Source organism: Oryx dammah, unplaced genomic scaffold (genome assembly GCF_014754425.2).
Source record: "Oryx dammah isolate SB20612 unplaced genomic scaffold, SCBI_Odam_1.1 HiC_scaffold_23, whole genome shotgun sequence".
Taxonomy (NCBI): Eukaryota; Metazoa; Chordata; class Mammalia; order Artiodactyla; family Bovidae; genus Oryx; species Oryx dammah.
In genome coordinates, this window is record NW_024070207.1 from 109,872,406 (window position 1) to 109,885,246 (window position 12,841).

The 12,841-nt window shown below is 36.9% G+C and overlaps 1 protein-coding gene and 1 non-coding gene across 2 annotated transcripts in view; both read right to left on the bottom strand.

Annotated features, from left to right (window-relative positions):
* The window catches only part of POLA1 (DNA polymerase alpha 1, catalytic subunit), a 295,880-nt gene that overhangs the window by 240,645 nt on the left and 42,394 nt on the right, over nucleotides 1-12,841 (bottom strand). The window contains exons 22-26 of the mRNA XM_040266631.1: nucleotides 12,446-12,565; nucleotides 11,308-11,407; nucleotides 9,939-10,063; nucleotides 5,170-5,319; nucleotides 4,644-4,766 (exon numbers count right to left, since the gene is read on the bottom strand). Of these exons, the coding sequence (XP_040122565.1) occupies nucleotides 4,644-4,766; nucleotides 5,170-5,319; nucleotides 9,939-10,063; nucleotides 11,308-11,407; nucleotides 12,446-12,565 (618 nt within the window). The remainder of the gene's footprint in view (nucleotides 1-4,643; nucleotides 4,767-5,169; nucleotides 5,320-9,938; nucleotides 10,064-11,307; nucleotides 11,408-12,445; nucleotides 12,566-12,841) is intronic.
* Nucleotides 10,599-10,728, bottom strand: LOC120882697. The gene has a single exon (XR_005725557.1).

A 12,841-nucleotide genomic window follows, 5' to 3' on the forward strand; every position in this document is an offset into this window, starting at 1 on the left:
TCAGGTTACTATATTATTTGGTCTACTCTTGGTACAAAAATAAGTTTGATAAGTCACAGAAATATTCCAAAATTCAACAAACTCTCTTTTTACACTTCATTCCTCCTACCTCTTCAATAATCAAAAGATTCTTAATTCACAAAGACCTAACATATGGAAAATAACAGTAAACCTACAGATTATCACATAAAATACTTCCATCCACCAGTGCTAATAATTATCACCAATACATTACAATCAATTTTATTATAGGAAATAATTTCTGTACGTGGCTTTGAATCTTCTCAAATAAGATTTCCAGGAAGCAACTGTGTAATTATTATTTCTCATCAACCTCACATTACTTTAAAGGCCCATTTCCCACAGTTGCTGTATTTTTTACCTGTGGGAAAAAGCAAAGGGGAAAGAGACAAGGGGAAAGCAGAAACCAAGAATTTAAACCACACATGATTATTTCTAGATTTATCTAAAATTCTTTTTTTAGTGGGGAGAGTAGGGTTTTTTAAAACAAAATAATTAGTAAGATTTGTTACTCTTCCATTTTATATAATAGAAAAATAAAAATTGAGTTTCAATTCCCTATTAAAAATTGAGCTAAACAAAAATACTGCCCTTAAAGTACAATGGATTAGGGGAGTGGGGGAGATCATTGGACAAATTTGGGGCTTATCATTATCAACAGTGCCCTTTTAAGCTTGTGGATTTCTGAGCGAATGCAGGAAATGTTAACAACAGGGATTTCCCAACAGCAAGAGGCACTCTCCAAGGGAGTAAATTGTCAACTATTGCCTCTCGTGAGAAACTTAAGAGTAACCCTGATCCAATCTCAATAGTCAACCCATGTATTATCACCCAGTAACCCTGATCCAATCTCAATAGTCAACCTATGTATTATCACCCAGTTGGGGCATAGTGAGTGCACTTCCTAATACAAAAATAAGATGGTATTCTATCAGAAGCCACTGGATACATACACAGAAATAAAATTTAAATAATTTTAAAGTAAACTTAGCCTAAGAAAATGAAGACATCCTTCCTTCATTTCAATAAGCCCCTAAAACACCTATATCTTCTCAAGGAAAAAAGGCTTGTGTCTTGAGATGAGTACTGAAAAAGGCGTTCTTCTAGGAATAAGTGGTAGAATACAAAGCAGCAGTCAGGAAAGCCATCCTGAGACAGAGCAAGCACACAACCTTCATGCAGCAAGAGCTTTCAAGTCAGGAAGATCTGGATTCCCATTCAAATAAGTCACTTGTTACACTTTATCTCTGAGTTTATTAGCTTTCTTATCAGCAAAATGGGAACACAATTACCTTTATCAATTGATTCTTATGAGATCTTACTGAAGAATGTATCTGAAACTGTCTCACATTATGCTGGTGTCCAATACATGTCTTGCCCTCCCTCACTGTGCCCTCAGGAGAGTCTTTGAGACTGGGATCCCAACAGAAGAGCAGCTCTCAACGTCCTGTTCATTTCATGCCAGTGAGATCTACACCATCCAATACAGCAGTTCACTAGCTGTATGGATATTTGAGGATAATTTTAATTATAATTATAAAAAACTCAAACTCTTACTTCCTCAGCTGGCTGACAGTAGCCAGCTATCAAGCACTCACTAGGCACTTGTGGCCAGCAGCTACTACATTCAATACTGCAGATGAAGAACGTATTCATCATCTCAAAGTGCTATTGCATACGTCTAGTCTAGATTCTTCACAACCCAGATAATCACAATGGTGTGATCACTCACACTCACCTACAGCCAGACATCCTGGAATGTGAAGTCAAGTGGGCCTTAGGAAGTATCACTACTAACAAAGCTACTGGACGTGATGGAATTCCAGTTGAGCTATTTCAAATCCTAAAAGATGATGCTGGGAAAGTGCTGCACTCAATTAGTCAGCAAATTTGGAAAACTCAGCAGTGGCCACAGGACTGGAAAACGTCAGTTTTCATTCCAATCCCAAAGAAAGGCAATGCCAAAGAATGCTCAAACTACCGCACAATTGCACTCATCTCACACGCTAGTAAAGTAATGCTCAAAATTCTCCAAGCCAGGCTTCAGCAAAACGTGAACAGTGAACTTCCAGATGTTCAAGCTGGTTTTAGAAAAGGCAGAAGAACCAGAGATAAAATTGCCATCATGTGCTGCTGCGCTTAATCATCGAAAAAGCAAGAGAGTTTCAGAAAAACATCTATTTCTGCTTTATTGACTATGCCAAAGCCTCTGACTGTGTGGATCACAATAAACTGTGGAAGATTCTAAAGGAGATGGGAATACCCCAGACCACCTGACCTGCCTCCTGAAAAACTATATGCAGGTCAGGAAGCAATGGTTAGAACTGGACATGGAACAACAGACTGGTTCCAAATAGGAAAAGGAGTACGTCAAGGCTGTATATTGTCACCCTGCTTATTTAATTTATCTGCAGAGTACATCATGAGAAAAGCTGGGCTGGAAGAAGCACAAGCTGGAATCAAGATTTCTGGGAAAAATATCAATAACCTCAGATATGCAGATGACACCACCCTTATGGCAGAAAGTGAAGAACTAAAGAGCCTCTTGATGAAAGTGAAAGAGGAGAGTGAAAAAGTTGGCTTAAAGCTCAACATTCAGAAAACTAAGATCATGGCATCCGGTCCCATCACTTCATTGGAAATAGATGGGGAAACAGTGGAAACAGTGGCTGACTTTATTTTGGGGGGGGCTACAAAATCACTGTGGATGGTGATTGCAGCCATGAGATTAATTAGCTTCCAATTAAAATAAATAAATTTATATTAAAAAAAGAATAACATGGCATAATAATGAAAAAAAAAAAAGACGCTTACTCCTTGGAAGGAAAGTTATCACCAACCTAGACAGCATATTGAAAATCAGAAACATTATTTTGCCAACAAAGGTCCGTCTAGTCAAGGCTATGGTTTTTCTAGTAGTCATGCATGGATGTGAGAGTTGGACTATAAAGAAAGCTGAGCGCCAAAGAATTGATGCTTTTGACCTGTGCTGTTGGAGAAGACTCTTGAGAGTCCCTTGGACTGCAAGGAGATCCAACCAGTCCATCCTAAAGGAGATCAGTCCTGGGCGTACTATTGGAAGGACTGATGTTGAAGCTGAAACTGCAATGCTTTGGCCACCTGACGTGAAGAGCTGACTCATCTGAAAAAACCCTGATGCTGGGTAAGATTGAGGGCAGGAGAAGAAGGGGACGACAGAGGATGAGATGGTTGGACGGAATCGCATCACCGACTCAATGGACATGAGTTTGGGTGGACTCCAGCAGTTGGTCCGGCAGATGGACAGGGAGGCCTGACATGCTGCAGTTCATGGGGTCGCAAAGAGTCGGACACGACTGAGTGACTGAACTGAACCGAATCTAGATTCTAAACAGGGGTCACCTTTGTTTTTTTAAAGAGCCAGATATAAATATTTTAGGCTTTGCAGGTCATTCAAATTTCTATCTTGACTACTCAGGTCTTCCACTGTACTGCAAACGTACCTACAGACAATACTTCAATGAATGAGTGTGACTATGTGCCAATAAAACTTTATTTATAAAAACAGATGGCAGGCTGGATTGGGCCCATAAGCTGTAATGAGCTGATCTATAGAGGATTCTGACTCCAGGTCCCCAGTATGAGTATTCTGCCTATAACCACTACCTCCTTAAGACCAAGTAGTCTTAAATCCACTGATAGAAATCAGTATTTTCCTAGAGCTAAATGGAATTTAATATCTAATATAACTATCATCTTACAAACTAAGGAAAATCCATGCACATGGTCCTAAAGCAGATGAAGCTTTTAGTGTTTACAGAGGGATAGCACCTCCAATCCGTTTGGTATGTAGCCCACCTTTCTAAAACCAGTTACTCTAAATCTATAATTCCAGTTCTGATGATGTTCATGCAATGAGGAATTTGTACATCCAGCTGCCTACTTAAAATGGCTACAGATCTATTACAACCCTCAAAGGTAACATATCCAAGACAGAACTTCTCTCCCAGATTTCCCCTTCTTAATAAATGGTTTCACTAGCTAACCAGCTAAAAGACAAAAATGGAGACATCCTCCTTGACTTCTTCCTTTCCCTCACACTCCAACCTAATATTTCCACAAGAAAACTAGCTTCCTTACGTCACAGGCTTCATTCATGTTACCTCCTAAAGAACCCTTCCTTGACCAAGCTAAGCCAGCCAGCCACCTTAACCGTGTTCAACCTACCACTCTGTTTTAATTATCTGCATAGCATTAGTTCTATCATATTCTCTTATTTTTTATATTTGCTTTCTCACATATTTAAAGTCTGATTTCCCAAATGACCTTCTCTCCACCCTAAGCCCTTTCTACACCCTTTGCCCTAGGTAGATATGAGCCTCACAACACAGGGACTTTTTATGTCTTGCTTAACACTCTATCCCTGGTTCCTCAAACAATCCCTGGCATACAGCAGATGCTCAATAATTACATACACACACAAATGGATTCCTTACGTAAAAGCATATCTCTCTCAAATTTGTCCTAAGAAAGGGATATCTGAAGCTGTATTACTAGGAGGCAAACTTTTTGGCTCTCCCACTCTGTAATATGTATAGTTTAAAATACTTTCATTTTAGATATGGCAATGTTATACCATTTACCTCTCTTCCTTTGTATGTCACCAAAGCAGCCAGGGGTTTGGCGTAAAATCTGCTGTAGGAGAATCCCAGGCAGCCGTACATACTGTTTGCTGTGAGCTTCAAAGCCTTCTGTCGAATGTCATACTGTAGGCCACACAAGGACAAAAGACAGACAACAATATTTGCAGATGCATAAACATTACATTAGATGTTTTCTAACTCACCAATAAGAAACCCTCAATGTCCTTGGAGAAAAGAACTCTGAACACAGTCAACCCATCCTCCCAAAGCCATGATTCCCTGACCTCCTAGAAGCAAGTAAACAGATTCCAAAACTCGCAGGTCAAAAGGCACTTGCTCAGATACATCTTTGCAGACAGAGGTGCCTTGTATTTTGAGGCATCAGATGTTTCTGAGTGGTTTCCAACCCACCAACTTAAAGTTAGCACATGCATTTGTCCACAGCATCATGTTTAAATCACTCCTAGATAATCAAATTTTCAAAGGTGAGACTGTCACTCAGAGGTTGCTGAGTAGAAAGATATACCTGAAGATGAAGGTCTGGATTTAAATCTTGCTGTCTCATTAGCTGTTTTACTTGTCTTCTCCGCTCTACCAGTTTTCGGATCTCTCTGGGCAAAATGCCCATTTCCAAGCTTGGATCTGGCAGCTCAGGGATCTGCTCTTGCTCTCCATCCTGATGGACACAAGACAAAAACTGCAGATAAATCAAACTTTTGTGAAATGAATTCCCAAAATCATACCTTGTGGGAACTTGATCCCACATCTTGTAAAGCTACTTTCTTGTCTAAGTATAAAGGTCAACAATGCTGAGAAGGCTGAAAAGCAGGTCAATGCTGCCCTCTTTTCAGTCAGTTCTGTCAGCCTATCATTCCCAGTACCTTCCCGATCTAGTTCTTGACAAAATGTAGGCATCGTTTAAAAGGATGAATTTTTACACATGCTCCTTTTCCCCCTTCAACAAGATTGGGGAGCAACATGTTTGGGGGTATTGTTTTTAAAATAAAAACATTGAGAGACTGCTTAAAGAAAAAGGAAGTTAAATTACTATTTTTAAGACCTGTGCACTACCAAACAAAATGCTACAAAACTCTGTTAAACTATGGGGAATCACAGCAATTACTTTAAGTGTTTTAGACTGAAAAATAAAAACCTAAATACTAAATCAGCAAATCTCTTTTAGGAATCTGGAGCCCATATTTAAATAGGCCACGACGTTTCTAAAAATTAACACATATATATTCCTTAGTATTTATGCGGTACCTTTTATCTATCAATTGCTTTGCAATTGGTACAATAGCCACATTTTAAGAAAGCAACCAGTAGTCTTCCATTAAAATTTACAGGAAGAAAAGGCAGGGGAAGCATTAGGCCATTTTTCTCAAGGCTCCATTAATTCTACTGAATATTAACAGGATACAAAGAAAAACCAGGCACATTTGCCCTTTCAAGGGTTCAAAATTAAAAATAAACCTCTTGGCTTAAAGTATATCAAGTCAATGCCATTTGATAACCCAGTTTTTACAAAGTATCTGATTTTATAAAGATCAATAACTTCAAATGAACAATCTCACAATAGTAACAGGGACCTACTGTTTTCCAATAGAGCAGATGATGATAGCAAACCTATTAGAGATCTTGGTACACACTCCAATTTATTTACAGCAACCATGGAGGTCCAATAGAAAGTAAACTGAAAGAATATGAAGTCAGGCAAGTTACAATCCATGCCTGGCTCTGCCAGCACAAGCTGTGTGGCACTAGCTATTCTGAAGACCAAATGCAGTACAGCCCAGGAAAATGATACAGAACCCATAAACTGCTACCCGTATAGTATTTCTTAGATGACCTCTTTCAACTCTGAAGTGTAATTTCATATCCAGAATCTAAACTGGAAAGCTCAAATAACAAAATGGTGGTGGGGGGAAAGGAGGAGCTGTATAATGATAACTATCCTAATACTGACACAGACAGGACATAATCCAAAGAATATTATTAACCAAACGTAGTCACTACCTCTCGGGGATGTCTACTCAATACCTACCCCGTAAAATTATCCTCCAGTCTCATAGAAAAGCCTATCCTCAGCAAACACATTTGTACTATGTGAACACGCTCCTGTGGCCACAGATGATGGACAGGTGTGTTCACCAACTTAGGCAAGCCTCTAAGATTCTCTCTTCCAGGAATATGGAATTAGGACTGAAAAACAGCCCCTAAGCTGGAACCAAAAGACTTGTAAATTTAGGAATTAGAGAGCAAATAGACATCTTCTGCCCCTTGCACAAAGAAGCAGAGAAAAACAACATATAGAGATAACGTCAATTTACATCTTTTACTGCTGGAGAACCAAATCTAATCAAATTCCCGACTGACAGTCAATTGTTTAAGTTTTATATATGAATAACCACACATTAAGTTATTAAGCCGTACATAAAACTGTTGACTGTATGAACACTAGTTAGATTAAAATTTATGTGATATATTCAAAAGGATCCTTTGAAAAGAATGTTTAATGAGTAGAATCGGTAATAAATGCTTTCATGGCCAAAATTTAAAAGCCTGAAAATAACAAGTGTTATAGGAAAAGGGGAACAATTCACATACATGACTGGCAGGAGTATAAAATGGTACAGCGACTTAGGAAAACAATCCAACAGTTTCAAGTAAAACATACACTGTCCAATGCAACCCAGCAAATTCACTCCTTAGGTATCCCCCAAAATGAAAGCACACATCCACAAAAAGAACTGTAGAAGAATGTTCATGGCAGCTTTATTAATAACAGCCCCAAACTGAAAATAATCCACATGCTGATCTCAGGGGAACAGAGAAGTATGAAATACATCTCAACAATAAAAAGGAAAGAATAGCAATAATGCAACAACACAGAGGAATCTCAAAAAAATTACACTGAACAAAAAAAGCCAGATACAAAAGAGTGCATACTGTATCACTCCATTAATCTGAAATTCTCGAACAGGCAAAATTAAGCTATGGTGATATAAGTCAGATCAATTACTGACTGATGGAAGAGGGGATTGACTATAAAAAGGCAAGTGAAACATATCACAACTTAAGGGATGAAGCTAAAGCACTGCTTATAGAGAAACTTACAGTTGCAAATGTCTAAATTAAAAGAGATGATCTCAAATCAATAACGTCACCTTATATCATAAGAAACTAGAAAAAGGGCAAAGTAAATCAAAGAAACCAGAAAAAAAGAGGTAAAAAGACTAGCACAGAAACAGGACAAAAAAGCAATAGAGAAAACTCAAGGAAACCAAGGTTGCTTATTTGAAAAGATTAACAAAATTGATAAACTTCTAGCTATACTGAAGTTTTTTCTTCAGTAAAAATACCTTTTTCTTAAGAAAAAAAGATGACTCAAATCACTAAAATCAGGAATAAAAGGAGGGGACCATCACTACTGACCTTAAAGAATTGCAGTGATTAAAAGGGAATAATATGAACAATTTTATGCCAACAAATTAGATAGCCTATACAAAATGGACAAATTCCTAGAAAAGGCAGAAACTACCCAAAGTGACCAAAAGAGAAATAGAAAATCTGAACAGACCTATAACAAGAGACTGAGTTAGAAATTTAAAAAAGAGAAGTCTAAGACCATATAACTTCACTGGCAAAAATTAAAGTATTAAAACAAATCCTACATGAACTCTCCCCAAAAACCGAAGAGAAGGGAACTCTTCCCAACTCATTCTATGAGGCCAACATTACACTAATACCAAAACCAGACAAAGATATATACAACTATACACCAACAGCCTTTATGAATACAGAAAAAAACTCAACAAATACTAGCACGTCAAATCTAGCCATATACAAAAAGGATTATACACCAAGTGGGATTTATCTCAGGAACAAAAGTTGGTTCAACAATCAATACAGCATACTATATTAAAAGAATAAACAACAAAAACCACATACTGATCATCTTAATAGATGCAGAAAAGGTAGTTAAGAAAACCCAACTCTATTTCATGATTTTAAAAAAACACTCAACAAACTAGTGCTAGAATGGAACTTCCTCATACTGATAAAGGCCAGCTGTGGGAAACTCTCAAGTTACATAATATTTAATAGTGAAAGACTAGATGTTTTCCCCTAATATCAGGAACAAGAAAAGGGTGTCTGCTCTTGCCACTTCTATTCATCTGTACTGGACGTTCTAGCCAGGGCAGTTAAGCAAGAAAAGGAAATATAAGGCATCCAGATTGAAAAGGAAGAAATCAAACTTTCTCTATTCACAGACAAGATGATACTGTCTATAGAAAATCCTAAGGAATCCACAAACTATTATTACAACTAATAAATGAGCTCAGCAAAGTTGCAGGATGCAAGATCAATATACAAAATTCAGTTCTATTTCTCTACACTAGCAATGGACAAACCACAATTGAAATTAAGAAAACATTCCATTTACAACTGCACCAAAAATAATGAAATATTTAGGAATAAATTTAATAAAAGTGAAAGACTTGTACACTTAAAACTAGAAAACATCTTTGAAAGACATTAAGGACCTAAATAAATGGAAAGATTCGATTTTCATGGATTGGAAGACTTAACATTATTAAGATAGCAATATTCCCCAAAGGGATCTACAGATTCAATACAATTCCCATCAAAATCCCAGCAGATATTTTTGCATAAATTGACAAGAGATTCTAAAACAAACAAAATGTGACATGTATTGCTACAATGGAATATTAAGCAATAAAAAGGAATGAAGGACCAATACATACTACAACACAAATGAATCTCAAGAACAGTATGCTAAGTGAAATAAGCCAGACACAAAAGGTCACACATGATTCTATTTACAGGAAATATACAAAAATACACAAATCTATAGAGGTGGAAAGATTAGTGGTTGCCTAAATCTAGAAGGGATTGAGGGAGGTAAGGGCTAAAAGGAAGAGAGTATCTTTGGGGAAAAATGAAAATGTTCTAAAAGTGCAGTTAGCAAACTCTGGGAATAAACTAAAAGCCATTAAATTGCACACTTTAATAGGTAAATTACAGAGTCTGTGAATTACATCTCAATAAAGCTATTAGATAAAAGACACAGAACCAGTCTGAGTCTCCTCCTACCCAACACTCCCCCCTCCTTCTGACCACAAAGAAAGGATATGTTACCTTTTAGAAGGAAAAGCTAGAATGCCATTACCTTTCAGAAGGAAAAACTAGAACACCAAGCCCTTTGCTTATCTTCCCCCTTTAAGCACTATTTTTAATCTCAATTTCAAGAGTTCCCAGTTGAATACAAACCTCTACAACTTTCTGTGCCTCTGAAGCAACTCTTTGCACTGTTGTAAAACAAATGTTGAATTCCTGAATGATGGAAGGATACAAACTGTTGAAGTCCAGAAGCAAAATGAACTTATCATAAAAACCTGCAAGGAAAAAAGGCCCATGTTACAAAAAGTCTTTAGCATAACACCGTATTAGAAGTACTATATTATGACTCCATATACTATCCAAAGCTGTGAGGCAGACAAAGGGAAAAAAGGAGTTGACTATCACCCTGTAAATATATATCAGAGTGAAAAATCAGGTAACCAAAGACAAAGAAAGAAGAGATTCTGTCTGGTATGGAAACCTCAGCAGTCCCCCAAAAGTACTCTATTATTATGGGCAAACATTCCCCCTCATATCAATTACTTTTTTTTTTTCATTTACTAGATCCTATCAATTACTTTACACACGTGCCATGTACATTTCAAAAAAAAAAAAAAAACAAAATGCTGCTAAATTCTCCTTCAAGAACGCATTCCTTTCCACCTATCCTCCCCTGCTAATCTTCAAATATTTAGTGATCTCTACCAGCAAGTGGTTATACATTTTTTTTATAATCACACCTTCAAAGAATAAAACAGGCAGCCTATCTACCTGTATACAAACTGCTAAGATCAGACAAGATGCATACATAAATGTCAGCAGTGGAACGATCCACCCTTTTTACTAGTCAAGGGTGAACAGAAAGCTACTGTATTTCTCTAGGACATTTACAAAGAGTTATCTTCACCTTCAGAAGAAACTGAATAGAAGTAAATGTCCACAGTTAAGACAATAACAACAGCAAGCATATACTGATAGCTTACTGTGTGTCTGGTACTATTATTCCTTAAATCCCAGTGTGGTATTTTTCTTATTGCTGGACCAGGGATGGAAACCACGTTCCCTGGCTTGGAGGTCATATTCTCAACCACTGGACCGCCAGGGGAGTCCTAACAAATAGCTATATATTGGACTGGAGGTTGGCAAAGATCAAATTCAGCCTATCTCTTTTTGTACCACTCATGAGCTAAGAAGAATTTTTACATCTTTAAATGGTCGGGAAAAAAATGTACAAAGACTATTTCAATGATACATGAAAATGACACAAAATTTAAATTTCAATGTCCATAAATAAAACTTTCTTGGAATACAGCAAAAAAAAAAAAAGATTCACATTAATCCCAAGTTAAAAGACTGGCAAACAAGATTTTCACATGAACGTAAGAAAATAAATAAGGTCATTATGAAACCTATTCGCTAACATACAAAACACAAGTCAGGTCTTTTAGTTTCTCAAGCTGACTCTGCATTAAGAAGTCCCTTCACATCAGGGACTAAGCCATCCGCTGCCCAGCCTTACCAACTTTGGGGTCCAAGACCAAGCCTCCAGAATAAGCTGCTTTCTTACGTCCTTTTTTGTATTTATTGGTGTCTCCATCAATGTCTTCATCTTCATCTCCCTAATATCAAATGGAAGATAACTTCACCAGCCAGCAACTCATGAAACAATTTAGGTTTATGATTTCCCCCTTTCCAACTGCAGTACACAGTTCTAACAGACACTTTACTTTCAGTTAATAGTCCTCTAGGGAAAGACAGTTACTGTAACATGTTCATGAATCCAAATGAATGCCAAGCATGGTACTTACCAAAACAAACACTATATCTGAGTTGATAAATATGCAAATTCCACTTTAAACTATTTCTGAATAGAACTTCACATTTTTAAATCAATGGACACTAACAATTCAACTATTCGTGTCATGTAAAAGTTGAGATTCTAAGAATTCTCTTATATTCATTACTCTAACATTCATGATATAAAAATACAAACTATTTTATTTAGATATTACCATTATTCTTATTATTAATATGGACACCTTAAAATAAGTATGTCCATATGCTGAAAATTCTTTTCCAAGTAGTTTAATTAGCAAACCTTTAATACTCAGCAGAAGTCAAACTCCTCTAAGTTAATACTTCACTAATTTTAATAATGTATGTAAAACAAGCACAACAAAAGAATCTGAGTCATTTTAACATTAAACTCCCATTCTAAATTGATTACTATCTGTGCTGATAAACAGTAGCTAAGCTAAGTTTTATTTCTCGTGTGATGGAGACTACTTCAGAAACTTGACTGTGGTGACCTTAATCCTACTAGAATATAAAAATGCAACCACACAACATAAAAAGTAAGGCTTAGGGGTTCAAGGAAATAAAAGGTTCAACTGGTAGTGCTAACCCAGCAAAACAAATTCCATCTATGGTCACGCATCAGAGGCCTAATGCCTCCCTCAAAGAATTTCGTATTTCACAAATAATTTTTATCTGTATAGAGAAAAGTAGAGAAGGAAATGACCATACCAAAACAATGGAGCAAATAGGACAGTTTCTACTTATCTGGGAAGTAGATGTTATCACAGCCCAAAGAAACAATCTTGTTAATAAAAAGGGGGGATATAAAAAAGCAAAACACTATATAATTTTGGACCCACCAGTTTCTGCTGAGGCTTTCTGAAAGTCTGCTTGTCAGGCACAATATAGTTGTTTTCATAAAATGCATGAAGTAATAAGAACTCATTACGCTCGGATCGTCCACCCATCAGCGTCCTAGACTATTAAATAGAATTAAAAAAAAAAACTTGAGCTCAAAACCACAATAAACAAAAGCAAATCAAATTGATAAATTTAATCATAGCACCTCCTTCAAATTCACTCATCATATCAAGGGCTGGTTTAAAAAAGGGGGGGGGTATTAATTATTTCCAGCAGCTTCTTTAAGCATTACAGTTAAAAGGAGACAAAGAGAGCTTAAAATACCCACAACTCGGCTATTTCTTTACTCCCAAATGGACCATTCCACAAATCAGACATCCAGATGTCAGAGACAA